The sequence below is a fragment of the Lepus europaeus genome, chromosome 9 (genome assembly GCF_033115175.1).
Source record: "Lepus europaeus isolate LE1 chromosome 9, mLepTim1.pri, whole genome shotgun sequence".
NCBI lineage: Eukaryota > Metazoa > Chordata > Mammalia > Lagomorpha > Leporidae > Lepus > Lepus europaeus.
The window spans coordinates 16903568-16919367 of NC_084835.1; the positions used below are offsets into that span (position 1 = coordinate 16903568).

At 47.2% G+C, this 15800-nt stretch overlaps 1 protein-coding gene across 8 annotated transcripts in view; it reads right to left on the reverse strand.

Annotated features, from left to right (window-relative positions):
- Nucleotides 1-528: 528 nt before the first annotated feature.
- KRBOX1 (KRAB box domain containing 1) overlaps nt 529-15800 on the reverse strand; it is a 38270-nt gene continuing 22998 nt past the window's right edge. For 5 of the 8 annotated variants that reach the window (XM_062200103.1, XM_062200105.1, XM_062200106.1 and 2 more), the window contains 4 exons: nt 4761-4836; nt 1797-1923; nt 1129-1245; nt 529-756 (listed from right to left, as the gene is read on the reverse strand). In XM_062200103.1, the coding sequence (XP_062056087.1) occupies nt 644-756; nt 1129-1245; nt 1797-1923; nt 4761-4793 (390 nt within the window). In that variant the 5' untranslated portion in view covers nt 4794-4836 and the 3' untranslated portion in view covers nt 529-643. The other 3 variants (XM_062200110.1, XM_062200109.1, XM_062200108.1) reach the window with 3 other exon arrangements.

A 15800-nucleotide genomic window follows, 5' to 3' on the forward strand; every position in this document is an offset into this window, starting at 1 on the left:
ATATTGTATGACTATTTATATAAAATAGCCACAATAGACAAATTCCTTGAAACAAAGTATTGATCGATTAAACAGCTGGGTTGTAGTCAGGGGGAGGGGGAGATGGAGAGTAACTGCTAATGGATATGTGATTTCTTTAGAGCAAGGGTAGGGAAGGTCTGCCACAGCCCCTCACCCCTACCCTCCCCAGCCCACTCACCCCTGCCACCACCTAAGTCCAATTACGTAATCATTTGGTCTGGCCCTGCCAAGGCAATCGCAGACAAGAATTAAAATTCAATACATCTACAGCAGGATAACTTTTAACTTGGTGATTTCGTATGGCCCATGAATGATGTTACAAATATCCAAATGGTCGCTGGCAGAAAAAAGCTTCCCCACCCCACTTCGGAGAGTGAAGACAAATGCCACTGAACTGTACACTTTAAATAGTTGCACTGTATGGTTTGTGAATTCTCCATAAAAGTTAAAAGAAAGACATGAGAGCTTGCTTTGTACATCAAAGTAAGTAACTTTAATGAACTGGAAAACATTAAACCTACAGAAACCTGCAAGTCTAGAGATAAAACGTGCACTTGACATCATGTAAGGTAGCTCTTTAATCAATTCCTTACTTGGAAAACTGGTATTTAAAGATCAAGAATTAAGCCTTTGTTCTGTCTTCCCAGCAACGACGACTCTGGAGAAGCTTTAATTTTATTGCACGCGATATCACTTTAGCTAAGTAAGTGAATCTTCGTAGTTTTAGGATGTATCCTAAAGGGCAAGAAAATCATAATAACCATAAGCTACCTTAAGGTATTTCAGTAAAAATATTTAATATATTATAAAAAGCAAAAATACATTTTTCTACTTGTTTTATTGCTTAATGGACAAGATAACACTACACCAAAGCCTATCTAGGGGAAACTGGGAAAAAGTAACCACACATAACTAGCATCTAGAAAACTTGTGTGAAACTCGGAGGCAGGGTGTTGTATACTATAGTTCACGGGGAAGCTGGTCAGAGCGAGATCTAGGATCCCGGTGTACCCCATGTTGCTGGCACAGAGAACACACATCTTTCATTTTGGTGAAAGGAAGGCAAAGGAGGAGATGAAGCTGGAGGAGACCCCCTGCTAAACCCACCTGTAAAGACCACTCTCCGGGCCCTCCTGTTTAGGGCTCCCTGTGGCCGAGTGAACCTCGGCTCTTTCCCTTGCTCCAGCTGAGAGATCAGGGCTGGTTTCGAGATGGGCGGTGGTGCTTGAAAGGAAGAAAACAGAACATGGTCATGAGCTGAGTGACAAGGCTGACTCAAGGACAAGCAGGGGAGGGGAGCAGAGTGCCTCCCGGGTGGGCTATGCCACAGGCACCCTGAAGAGGTACAGGAGGGATCCTGGGAAGAAGCCTTAGAACAGTGCTCCAAAGAGAGCTTGACCACTCCAGGGGGCCAATTTCTATTGAAAGGGAAATATGTCTTATGTCTTCTATTCTTTGTTAGAGGATGAAAAATTTGCATTGTGGGAAACAGGCACTCAGCACCTAGGAGCAACTCTCACAGGAAGACAAAAGGGCTGGGTTCTGTGAAGATAACTTGGGGGCTCAAGGCTAGGCTGAGGGTACTAAGAGTAGTGTAAACCCTGCCGTAGCTGAGGCAGCTAGGAAACGGGAAGACCTTAGATGACAGCAAAAGGACAGCCCTTGAGGGGTCGCCAGCCTTCCATGCCTGGCAAGCTCTGATGCTGCCATTTGCAGCCAGCTAATAATGAGTGAGCCCTTCAGCCTGAGGGCCCAGGCATTGGTGAGCAGCTTACCCAGGGAAGCCACCATCCCATAGTTCTCCAGCATCACTTCCTTGTACAAGGCCCTCTGAGCAGGCAGCAGGCTGGCCCATTCCTTCTTCGTGAAGTACACAGCCACATCCTCAAAAGCCACTGATTCCTGAAACAACAAAGTCCCACTTTTCTGGACCTCGGGTCTTTAGTGATGGTCTAATGTATCAGTGACGGGCCTGGGAGGGCACCTACAAGGACACCTATTCAGCACTGGGTCCTTCGCCTCCTTCCTTCTCCAAGACGTGCAGGCCCACGGAAGGCCCACACGATCAGCTGCTCTGGCCCTGCCAAGGCAACTGCAGGCAGGACCTCACAGTCAATGAAGCTATGGCAGGCTCATTTAAAAGCTGATCATTTTGCATGGCCCACAAATGACATTATAAATACCCAGATGGCCCTTGGCTGAAAAACATGAAGCCTCACCCTTGAGAGGAGGAGACAGAATTAAAGCAGCCAGCCAGCGTTCAGCGTGCCTTCCCAGATGGAACCAAGTCCCTCTCCGCTGCGAGCTGCTAACCGCATGACCCCCACACAGACCCTGAAGCCGCTGGGCCTGAGCAGGAACGCACACATATGGAAGACGGACTGCTGGACTCAGCCGTCACCTTAGCTCTGGGGTAAGCGTCACTCCTATTACTGCCATTTCCCAAACCTGTTTTCATTTCAATCCTTCCTTCACTACCCCAGAAACAAAGCTATCAGATCTGTCAATGACTTCCACCCCACCCCACCTTCATGCAGAGGCAGCGAGGTTAGGGGAGGCTAGGAAAATGCTGCCTATGTGGGAAACGTTAGCGTTTAGACCAACGTGTTACCTAAGGCTCACAACAGGCTGGAAGAGGCAGCTATTGGAAACGTGCAAGCCCTGGAGGAGGAGCTCAGCTCCATGTCTCAGAGACAGAACTCTAGAGTAAGTGGTCTTAACCTGGGCTATGGAATGAAGGGAAACCATTAGCCAGGTGCCAAAGCAAGTTTTGTCTGTTACCATTTTTATATGTATTTTTTCTATAAAAATATTATGGCCACAGATACTTGTGATCTACATTGTCCCAAAGGCCTTTTTTTAAAAAAAAGTTTTATCTTATTGATAAATAAGATAAATAAGAGAGAGAGGTAGAAACAGAGAGAGAAAGCGGTCTTCCATCTGCTGGTTCACTCCCCAATTGGCTGCAATGACCGGAGCTGCACCGATCCAAAGCCAGGAGCCAGGAGCTTCTTCCAGGTCTCTCCTGTGGGTGCAGGGGCCCAAGGACTTGGGCCATCCTCCATTGCTTTCCCAGGCGGATTAGCAGGGAGCTTGATTGGAAGTGGAGCAGCTGGGACTCAAACTGGAACCCATATGGGATGCCGGTGCTACAGGCCAGGTCTTTAAACTGCTGCACCACAGCACTGGCTCCCCCCTTTTTAATACACTTTTAAATTACCTTGAAAGAAAGCCTTCTATGTCCTATTATGTTGCAAAATTATTATACTTCTCCACAAGTGTCACAGGATATGGTTCAAAAAAAAGACAAAGACAACTGGGCTAACAGAACTGATGAGGGCATTTAAAAGCAGGTGCAGATGTACACGTTCACCAATTTATGGCAAAGCAGCCAGTACAATTCAGTAAAAACAGCCCCAATAAATGGCCCCAAGCCAACTGGACATCCACGTGGGAGAGGGAGGCTTTGACCCCGAATCTAGGATAAATCACAGAAGTATGTAGAAAGCTGAAACAATAAATCTTTTAGAAAGAAACAGAAGAATATCTTCAGGACTTTTGAGTAAGAAACAACATCGTACACAAAACAAACATACTGGACTTCATTAAAAGCAAAAAAAAGAATCATATATGTGTGTGTGTGTGTGTGTGTGACAAAGGAGTTTACCTTACCTATATCTATCTGTATATATATATATATATATATATATATATATATATATATGATCCACAATAATTTACTACCTACTACAACTTGAGGGGCAGGAGAAGCACACAATAAAAAAATGGAAAAACATCTGAACAAAGACTTCCCATAAGGGGTCCATGTAGCAATAAAAACATACAATGCCGCTCAGCATCGCTGCTGACTAGAGAAAAGGACATTTATTAAGCCCCAATGAGATACTATAAACAAATGACAAGTGTCAGCAAGGATCTGGCACAACTGTACATTGCAGGTCAAAGTATCAACTGGAATAACTATTTTGGAAAATCATCAGGTGGCATTTACTAAAACTAACCAAGTACATACTCTATGGCTTAGCAATCTCTCCTAGATATGGCTAAGAGAAATGAGTGCCCATATCCACCTGAGTACTCACTATATTCTTACTCATAGTAGTGAAAAGCTAGGGGAAAAAAGCCCATCTTCAGTAGAATAAATAAATAAAAGTGGTATAATCATATATGGAAAACTTCTCAACAATGAAAAAGAACTACTGTATGAGCAACAACACAGGTGAAGTTCACAGACATAATTCTGACACAAGGCAGACACAAAAGAGTATATACTCAATGATTCCATTTATCTGAAGTTAAAGAACTAAACTAATCTGTGCTGATAGATTTCAGAATAGTGGTTAACTTTTGGGGTTGTAGGCAAAGGCCTTCTGAGGTATTAACAATGTTCCATGTCTTGATTTAAGGGATGGTCATATAGATTATACATTTCTAAAAGCAAGCTATACAGTATGAGAAATTTATATGCATACACATTAAAGTGTGTGATACATGTTTCTGTAGAGGCATGCAGTGAGTTTTTAAAAAGTTCATGGAAACTGCATATTATGAAAAATTGATGCACGGATGTTGAGAATAATTTGTACCCAAATAAACTTCTCTTTTAATTCCATTTTCCTATAAAATTTTTAAAGTGCCCTTATGTATACACCTTTATAGATGCAGGTACACAGATACATAGCCTATGTGCACACACACACAGAAGAAACTCGGCTCACCGGGGACTCCGCTGGCAAGGACACAGCTGTCATTATCTGACCTGTTTCAGTTCTGTCTTGGAGAAAGTCTCAGGAGCTGAAAGTAAAGAAAGAAACGTTAGTGACAATAAGTCTGCGGACCCTAACTCCCGCATGTGACCCCGACCCACCCTGGGTGGAAGGCTCCATGGACCACATTCTGTTCTCACAGAGATGAGACTGTAGGCATATTGGGGAAGGCAGAAAGGAAGGAGAGATCATCCCAAAAAACGTGTGATAAGCAGGTTGACTGAGAAAACTGTCATTTCAGAAACCCGGGGAAAATATAAGCAAGAAGACAGAAAACTAGAGTAGACAGTGAACAGAACGTACGGACTGTGAAGAAAGCTGAAATCCCAAGCAGTTAAGATCGCCAGAATCCGGCCGGCGCCATGGCTCAATAGGCTAATCCTCTGCTGCAAGGCACTGGCTCACCGGGTTCTAGTCCCGGTCGGGGTGCCGGATTCTGTCCCGGTTGCCCCTCTTCCAGGCCAGCTCTCTGCTATGGCCCAGGAAGGCAGTGGAGGATGGCCCAAGTGCTTGGGCCTTGCACCCCATGGGAGACCAAGAGAAGCACCTGGCTCCTGGCTTCGGATCAGCGCGGTGCGCCGGCCACAGCCCACTGACCACGGCGGCCATTGGAGGGTGAACCAACGGCAAAGGAAGACCTTTCTGTCTCTCACTGTCCACTCTGTCAAAAAAATTAAAAAAAAAAAAAAAGATTGCCAGAATCCACAGGGTACAGACAGAAATAAGCTGGGTTCAAGAAACCTGTCAGATACTATCAGAGCTTAGCACCTGTCTCTCCTCCTGTGATACTTAAATTTAGGACAGGACAGTTTCTATGACTCAAGTAACAAAGTCAGAATCTGAAAACAGTTTCCTGGGATTGTTTTATTTCTCCCTACTATTTTCCCCCCAAACACACATAAAGATCATAAGCTAGCCATTGAATTCTATAATACTGCAGGGTTTGGGTGAGGAGAAGAAAAACACTATCATGTTAAAGGAATTCATCAACTTCATCATATTCCAAGTTTAGGGAAGCAAAAAATTCATTTCTAAACTCCTATTCTGGATAATTTGGTTCATCATTAAGAAGTAGGCCTCTGCCATTCAAAAAGAGTGAAAACCACCAAGAGTTGTCATTAAAGGCAACACCTGAGTACAAACAGCTGCCTTCAGATCAAAGATATTCAACAAATATGAAAACAAACATAAAAGTGCATGTGCTCACAGACTGTAATAAAAACAGCTTCCATTTCGGCCGGCGCCGTGGCTCAACAGGCTAATCCTCTGCCTTGCGGCGCCGGCACACCGGGTTCTAGTCCTGGTCGGGGTGCCGGATTCTATCCCGGTTGCCCCTCTTCCAGGCCAGCTCTCTGCTGTGGCCAGGGAGTGCAGTGGAGGATGGCCCAAGTGCTTGGGCCCTGCACCCCATGGGAGACCAGGAGAAGCACCTGGCTCCTGGCTTTGGATCAGCGCGGTGCGCCGGCCACAGCACACCAGCCGCGGCGGCCATTGGAGGGTGAACCAACGGCAAAAAGGAAGATGTTTCTCTATCTCTCTCTCTCACTGTCCACTCTGCCTGTCAAAAAAAAAAAAAAAAGCTTCCATTTAAACTCTGTTACCGGTGGCCTGCTGTAAGTCTCAGGGAACAACTACAAACACGACAGACAAAGGACTTCATGCAGTAGTCAACGCACTGCCCCTTTTTGTGGAAGTGTCCAGAAAACGTCCCTGTCCAGCAAGATAGGGAAGCCAAAGCTGTCAGAGAAAACAGGGCTATCCTGACGGCCTAGAAAACACAGCTCTGAAGCTTCCGAGGTGCCAGTAAGGAGAAACAGCAGTTATAGTGTAAACAGGGGCCGCCGCCGTGGCGTAATGGGCTAAACCGCCATCAGTGGTGCCAGCACCCCATAGGGGTGCCCATTCACGTCCTGGCTGCTCCACTTCCAATCCAGCTCTCTGCTATGGCCTGGGAAAGCAGCAGAAGGTGGACCAAGTGCTCAGGCCCCTGCACCTGCATGGGAGACCAGGAAGAAGCTCCTGCCTCCTGGCTTCACACAGGTGCAGCTCCAGCTGTTGCGGCCATCTGGGGAGTGAACCAGCAGATGGAAGACCTCTCTCTCTCTGCCTCTGCCTCTCTCTGTCTCTAACACTACCTTCCAAATAAATAATCTTTGAAGAAAAAAATAAGTGTAAACAGAATTTTAAGAAGGAAACATTACATAAGCCTACACAAGTAATGCTGCTGAATCACTGACAGTTTTTTTTTTTTTATTTAAAGATCTATTTTATTTACAGTTACAGAGAGAGGTAGAGACACAGAGAGAGAGAGTCATCTTCCATCCACTGGTTCACTCCCCAAATGGCCACAACAGCTGGAGCTGAGCTAATCCGAAGCCAGGAGCCAGGAGCCTCCTCTGGGTCTTCCATATGGGTGCAGGGACCCGAGGACTTGGGCCATCTTCTGCTGCTTTCCCAGACGCACTGGACATGAACTGGCACCCACATGGGATGCTGACGCTGCATGTTGGGGCCTTAACCCACTGTGCCACAGCTACGGCCCCTCAACGGACAGCTTTTATGTACTTTTTTTTTTTTTGATAGGTAGAGTTACAGACAGTGTGAGGGAAAAACAGAGAAAGGTCTTCCGTCCGTTGATTCACTCCCCAATGGCCACAACAGCTGGAACTGCGCTGATTCAAAGCCAGGAGCTTCTTCCTGGCCTCCCATGCGAGTGCAGGTGCCCAACTACTTGGGCCATCTTCTACTGCTTTCCCAGACCATAGCAGAGAGCTGGATTGGAAGTGGAGCAGCCAGGACTGGAACTGGCACCCAAAAGGGATGCCGGCACTGCAGGCGGAGGTTTGGAGGATTAACCTACTGCACCACGGCGCCAGCCCCAACTGACAGTTTCTATCCAAGGGTAACAAATGCAGTGATCCATACTGAGTAAAGAATATCCATTGTAGTTACGCGCTCCAATTCTCTAAAATCTTGTCATCCTATCTATAATCATGTCCTTTACCCTGGGTTAATAAGACTGACATATTAAAAGGACTGAAGACAAAAGAACTGACATGCCATGCGGAGAATCTGAAAAGCAAATCATCCAAAAGTGAAATGGTGGCAAAGGCCACCCTACAAAATACTCCCTCCTCCTTTTCCAAAGAGAAAACTGCAAGGAATTAAAGCCAGGGCGGGCAACAGATCACTATGGGCAGGGGCCAAATGCTTCACCTGATTCTGAACCTTGACAAGTTATCCCAGTGGAGTAACAAGAGAACAGAAGAGTATAGTGAAAGATGCGACGAGGTCAAGAAAGCTTCCCTTTTTAAAGAAATTTATTCAAGAGGCAGAGAGACAAATGCCCACGGCAGCCAGGGCTACACTGGGCTTGGAGCCAGAACTCAATCCAAGTGTCCCACGTGGGTGGCAGGTACCCAGCTACCTGAGCAGGGTGCTCAGGCAGGAAAGGAGCCCAGGCGCTCGGAGAAGGAGCGTGTGGTCCCAACTGCGAGGCAGGCTAACAGGGGCCGCCCAGGAAACAGTTCCGTAGGGACGAAGTTTTGGCTGCTCCAGGGCTGTGACAACCTTCCAGGCTGAGCACACATCGCACCTGGTGAACAATCATCCCGGTCTGAGGTCCCGGGGCCGCCTGAGAGGGGAGACGCACAGGCTGAGAAGGCTCCGGGCAAACACGGGGCACGAGAGCGGCCGAGGGGCGCGGGCCCTGTGGCAGTGTCCTGGCGCGGGGCCAGCTAGAACTTCTGAGAACCTCAGTGCCAACACCCGAGTCTGTCCCGAGTCCAGGGAAACGAGCGGGCGGCGACCCGCGGACAGCGGCCTAGGTGTGCTAACGGCCCCCGCCCACCCTGCCGACGCCACCGAGCCGGGCCTGGGGTTCGGGATGAAGACCCCAGCAGCACCAGGAGCTGCACCCTCCGCTCTCGGGTTTCTTTCCCCTCCTTCTGTCCAAGCCAGATCAGCTCACCCTGGGCTCTTGACCGCCTCTGCAGCTTTTCTACCAACGGCACGACGCACCGTTTCCCACCAACCAAACTCACTCGTTAACTGTGGCCACCCCGGAAGTACGTCACCCATTGATCGGCCAATCCACTCTTTTCCCTCCCACCTTGCCCCCGCCCCGGAACTCTCTAGGATCTTGGAGGACCCCACGTCTTGGTGGTTGCTTCCTTCCAGTTCCGGTGAGACAGACCCGAGGGACAGGGCTGGCAAGCGAGACGTGCATGCATGTGCCTCCCGGAGCCTCATCCAGAGGTGAACAGCCTGATCCGGGCACACTGACCTCGAAAAGGAGGCAGGGCCATTTGTCCTACTGAATAACCAGTGAGGGCCGGGGCCCAACTGGACCAGGGAGCAGCAGAGCCCGCCTAGGACTCCCGCCACTTGGCAGCCCTAGCTGGCTTCCTGCCCACACAGGCCCAAGTCCTGTTTTCCCACCTGATTGTGGGTCCCTCCCTTGGAGGCCTGGAAAAGGAATCTGAGATGCGTACTGGGCTGGGCATCACCGCCTCCCAAGACCAACACATCTTAAGGGGCCTTGAGTGAAGTGGGGGCCTTAGGATGGGTCAAAGTCGAGAAACAGACTTGGCGATCGTGTTGTAGGCTCTCAAGACCCTCAGAGTGTCAGAGAGATGGTGCTTTCCCATGCTGCTTAGGAGCACGAGCAGGAAAGGGTGGAGGTGAAGCCAGGCCCCTCCTGGAGGGTGGCAGGGCCCAGAGGAGGGCACAGCCCTCAGCCCGAGATCCTGAAGCCAACATCTGTCCAGGATCCACTTGGAACACGGGTCACCTCTTCTCCGGGGTAATTCTGTCTTAGGTCCTTAGCGGTAGGATTTTTTTTTTTTTTTTTAAGGAGGAATTGCACTGATCTCTCCCAAAAGAAAATAAAATACAGGAGAGCACGGATTAGGATCTCCATGCCTGCTCTGGGGAACCTGGAGTCATAGCAAGGTAGCCGGGTAGGTATACAAAGGGGAAATCAACCTTTGCCTTAGAGATGAGTATAATGTTCTAGTAGGAGTACAACGTTTTAGAACAGCAATTTAGTTTCAGTTGGTGTTCCTAACATTAAGTTAATACAATGTGAATACTACTGTAGCTAAAGTTCCTGTTGTTAGCTTGGCTAAATGGTGAATAACCCATGAAACTACATCTGACGTCTGGCCATGGATAAGACAAATCGTGTGACTGTAAAAGGCCTTGAACAACTGCTGCCACCCTTCAAAGCTCTCTGATCCAGATTCCTCACTTGCTGCTAGGTCATGCTTCCCAGGAATGTTAAGTCCCCTCTCCAATTTCTCTCTCTCCTAGGACTTGTACCCTCTTCCCCTTCTACGTGGCAGCCTCACAGCCTTTGGAAAATCCTTCTGTAACAAACTCCCCCTCTCATGCAATCCTGTGCCCAATAAGGCTTGCTGTGCAATACTGCCACCTCATGGTCCTGTCTTTTCCCTCAAATGCCCCCGAAGCCATCAAACACGGCTTTGTTGAAATACAGATCTTGCCTCTTCAGTTCCCTAATACCATTTATTTAATGCTGGTTACATGTGATACTGCAGCATCATGCCACCCATGAATGCTGGCTTCTAATGCTTCCCTCAAGGTTCCAATAACTACAAATACCAGTCTTACCTAGAATATTCAGGAAAATGTGACTGGTGATGTTTTCTGGTCATGTGAAATGTACTACTTGGAATGTTAATCACTGAATCACACCTTGGACAACTATGACTTCTGTTGAATTGCTGCAGTCAGGGCAGGCATTTGGCACAGCAGTTAGGATGCTACCTGGGATGCCCGCGTCCCATACCAGACTGCCTGGTGCAAGTCCCAGCTCTACTCTTGATTCCAGCTGCCTGCTACTGCGCACCCTGAGAGGCAGCAGTGACGGCCCAAGCAGTTGGGTCTCTGCCACCTACCTGGGAGACCTGGATTGACTTATGAGTGTAGCCAATAAAGCTGCCACTTGCAACACTGGCATCCCATATGGGCGCCGACTTGTGTCCCAGCTGGCCCACTTCGATCCAACTCCCTGTTAATGGCCTACCAGCCATGTGGGAGACCCAGAAGTTCCTGGCTCCTGGCTACAGCCTGGCTCAGTCCTGGCTGTTGTGACAATCTGAGGAGTGAATCAGTAGATGGAAAATTCTCCCCCCCCCCCCCACTTTGTCTCTTCTTCTCTCTCTATAACTTTGTCTTTCAAATAAATAAAAATAAATCTTAAAAAATTAAATTTAAAAAATAGACTGGGTTCCAAGGGGACTTATCTCAAAGTCTTATCTTTAAAGGGTGGACAGAATGGAGGAAACTCAAAGGAGACAGGAACCAACAAGTCAGGGACATCGGGAGAAAGTGGTATCCTGGGAGAGAAGAGGGCATTTTCAGAGTGGATACGTTATCAGCAGGGATATACACTGTAGAGAGCATTAAATCAAACAAACCAGTTGCTGCTAGTAAGGTCATCTCAGAGAGCCTGATGGGAGCAGAAGCCAATTTCTGTGGGCTGGGCAGAAAGCAGATGGAAAGCAAATGGACAGTGAGTGTCATAAACTGGGTCTAGTCCTTCAGGGCGACTCCCACTTTCCAGGACAAGAGCCCCCATCCCTCTGCAAGTTCAGGAGGCACCAAGGCTCCATACACAGAAGCTTTGAGTTGATTTTCCATTTCTAGATTTCCATCATCATTTAGGCTTCCCCCGGATATGACTTGTGACTTTTTTAGAATATTTTCACTCCATATATACCAGTTCAGTTTTAAAAATTTTTATGGGCCATCAGTATCCAGCATATATTATTGCTCCCTTCCCTTTCTTGTTGCCCCATCACAGACTTTCTTTTTTTTTTAAGATTTACTTATTTATTTGAAAGTCAGCGTTACACAGAGAGAGGAGAGGCAGAGAGAGAGAGAGAGAGAGAGAGAGAGAGAGAGAGAGAGGTCTTCCATCCGCTGGTTCACTCTCCAGTTGGCTGCAATGGCTGGAGCTACGCTGATCCGAAGCCAAGATCCAGGAGCTTCTTCTGGGTCTCCCACACGGGTGCAGGTGCCCACGGACTTGGGCCATCTTCTACTTTCCTAGGCCGTAGCAGAGAGCTGGATCGGAAGTGGAGCAGCCAGATCTCAAACTGGACAGGAAACTCACTCCAATGGAAATGGAGAGAGTGCATGACACTACCTGAGCCACCAGGTGATTGGTTGACGTATATACTTTGATTTCTTCTCACACGTCAACTCTTTCTCATTTCTTTTTCATTTAAACATCATGAAATTTCTATTTTTGATATCACTTAAATAAATAATTTTTACCAAATTTAGTGGATAAAATATGGTGGAAATCAAGAGGCAATTTGTCTCAAGACCCCTCATGCAAAACATACTTTATTCCTGCTTGGAGTAGGCAGGCTAGAATGAGGTTAGGGGCTGAAAAATACACTTACTGGGGCTGGCACTGTGGCGCAGCAGGTTAAGCCACCACCTGCTGTGGCAGCATCCCATATGGGTGCCAGTTCGAGTCCCGGCTGCTCCACTTCTGATCTAGCTTTCTGCTATGGCCTGGGAAAGCAGTAGAAGATGGTCAAAGTCCTTGGGCCCCTGCACCTGCATGGGATACCTGGAAGAAGCTCCTGGCTCCTGGCTTCGGACTGGCGCTGCTCCGGCCATTGCGGCCAACTGGGGAGTGAACCAACAGATGGAAGACCTCTCTCTCCCTGCCTCTTCTTCTCTCTGTGTGTAACTCTGACTTTCAAGTAAATAAATAAATTTTTAAAAAAAGAAATAAAAATATGCTTGCTTAACCCCAACACTTTTATCTCTTACTCCAGAGAAACAAGAGGAGGGATGAAGAAAAAATTACCAAAGCCAGTTATATCTCTTTTCACATTGTTGCTAAAGTAAGGAAGTCACTTTTTATTCTATTAAGTAACTTACATCTCGGGACCAGTGCTGTGGCGCAGCAGGTTAAAGCCCTGGCCTGGAGCGCCGGCATCCCATATGGGTGCTGGTTCTAGTCCCGGCTGCTCCTCTTCCGATCCAGCTCTCTGCTGTGGCCTGGGAAAGCAGTAGAAGATGGCCCAAGTCCTTGGGCCCCTGCACCCACATGGGAGACCCGGAGGAAGCTCCTGGCTCCTGGCTTTGGATCGATGTAGCTCCGGACTCTGCAGCCATCTGGGGAGTAAACCAGCAGATAGAAGACCTCTCTGTGTGTGTGTCTCTACCTCTCTCTGTAACTCTTTCAAATAAATAAAATAAATCTTTAAAAAATAACTTATATCTTGGCCGGCACCATGGCTCAACAGGCTAATCCTCCACCTTGCGGCGCCGGCACACCGCGTTATGGTCCCGGTCGGGGTGCCGGATTCTGTCCCGGTTGCCTCTCTTCCAGGCCAGCTCTCTGCTATGGCCAGGGAGTGCAGTGGAGGATGGCCCAAGTGCTTGGGCCCTGCACCCCATGGGAGACCAGGAGAAGCATCTAGCTCCTGGCTTTGGATCAGCACGGTGCGCTGGCCGCAGCGCGCCGGCCACGGTGGCCATTGGAGGGTGAACCAATGGCAAAAAGGAAGTCCTTTCTCTCTGTCTCTCTTTCTCTCTCTCTCTCTCTCTCTCACTGTCCACTCTGCCTGTCAAAAAAAAATAACTTATATCTTAAAAAAAAAAACTTATATCTCAGTTACTGAGATGACTTGCAGCCTCACAGAATTTGTCTCTACGTCTGGACTCTGTCCATTCAACGAGTATCAGAATATTGGTCAATAAAAACCAAGTCTCTAGCAGACTGGAATTGAACACTTTGTTATTCCAAACAATCTGACTTAAAATGTAGGCTATATGGGGAAAAAATTCACATGGATTGAGAAGGGAGTCAAGAATTTACCCCAGAGAGGAGGGAAATTGCCCACTAGAGAATTCTGAAGTAGGAGAATGTTTTCATCAAGTTAGGAGGGAATATAGTGGTATGTCTTAAAATACCAGGTGGGATGAAATTTACTTTAGGGCCTGAAAGCCACCTGTTTATAGACTCCAAGCAATCCAAACGAGATCAAATGAGAAACTCATGTAACCATCAAGCAAGACAAAGATGTGACATTAAGTTGCACTATGAGAAAACAATGGTTTCAAGTTCAAGCCTGTATAAGGCTAAGTTGCAAATGACACAAACCCTCAAATCTTACAAGTTTTTTTAAAAAAAGGAGAGGCAGAGAGAGACAGAGAGAAGTCTTCCATCCGCTGGTTCACTCCCCATTTGGCCACAACGGCCAGAGCTGTGCCAATCCAAAGCCAGGAGCCTCTTCCAGGTCTTCCACATGGGTGCAGGGGCCCAAGGTCTTGGGCCATCTTCTGCTTTCCCAGGCCATAGCTGAGAGCTGGATCGGAAGTGGAGCGGCCAGGATTCGAACTGGCACCCATATGGGATGCAGGCACTGTAGGCAGCGGCTTTACCCAGTATGCCACAGGCAGCCCCAAATCTAACAAGTTTAGCCAAAGATGTTTTATTGGCTCAGAGGTTCAGAGTTCAGAGGTAGGTCTGCTTTGGGTAAGCCCTGGTCTAATGGTTCAAGTATCACCAAGGACTTCTTCATCTTATCACGGTCTTCTTTGGTATCTGCCTCATTCTCAGTTTCACACAGTAGTATCAGGAAGCCCAGAATTTTCCCATTTAATAGAAAAATTAATTACTATAGTTCCATGCCTCACATTTTCCTGCATTCCATACAGAGGAGGTCAGAGAATATCTCCTTTGTTAGCTTTCAAAGTGAAGTCCTTCTCTTCCAGGAGACTCCTCCCCTCCTATCACAGTGGCTCTGTTCTGGCCAAGGGAATGAGATAAGCTGATTGGCACGCGTGAACTTGAGCATGCAGCCAAACCCCCAGCTGAGAAAGGATGCCTGGGGAGTGGCTGCTGGAAACCAAGTAAAGATGGTCATTACAGAACCCTACCTGAAAGCCAACAGACAGATGCTCAGGATTGCAGACACAATCGCCAGTGCATTGCTTCTAAAACAGGCAGCTCTATAGCTGGCTCCAGGATACAACACAGCAGAAGTTATGAATTCCTCCTTAAAAATTCTGGGTAGTCCAGCTACTTTTCAGTACATGACCTACATACTATTTCCATACTTTCTCACTCCTTAACCCTGTTGTATACAACTTCAAAGGCAACATTTCACCATAAGCAATTCTTTAATATACTGTTGGTTGCAACTTATGGGAAAATATCTCATTCTCTCTACCTTTTATATATCTCCAAAACGTGAAAACTGAGTTTTAATTTTTTTCCCTTTCTGCCTCTGAGATATTTGGAAAGTTGGAAGGTCTTCCATGTTACAATTTCTTCATTACAGATTATGGAATCTAATATGTGGTCGGGGCATCCAAGCTCCTTTAGTAAGGAAAAGGCCAGTTAGGATTCCTTTGGTAGAGGCCATCCATTTCACGTCATTTCCTAATCCTTCGGATACACCAGTCTTCTGCCATGTTTTCATGATTCTCATTACACTATTTGTAAAATTCTTGTCACTCTACCACTCTGGCTACATCTTTTTTCCTTTGTTCCTAGGGTTGATCACCTCCCATGATGTTCCTCTGTAGGTTCCTCCTCTTCATGGTTCCATTTCTGGGGGCTTTTATTACTATTCATTATCACTCTCCATTTTAAGATTCTGATCTCAGTCAGCATATCCTCACTGCAGGAGCTTATAAATACTTTGGGGTTTTAATGACCAGCTTCTTGCAGTCCTGATTCAAGCCTGATTCATCCCTATTTCAGCTGGTGTCTGCACGTGTCCACTGCCCACTAGCTAATCTTTCTCAGTATCCCTTGCTGGCACCTCTCATGAGACACGAGACTATTAGTAAAAGATGGCAGCACACAATTAAATTTGAACTTGGTTTGCATATCTTGCTACACTCTCTCTGGGGAAGCAATGTCCAGTAGAACTTTTCACAATGATGAAAATATTCTGTATCTACACTATGCAATAAACTCCCTAACTGCCA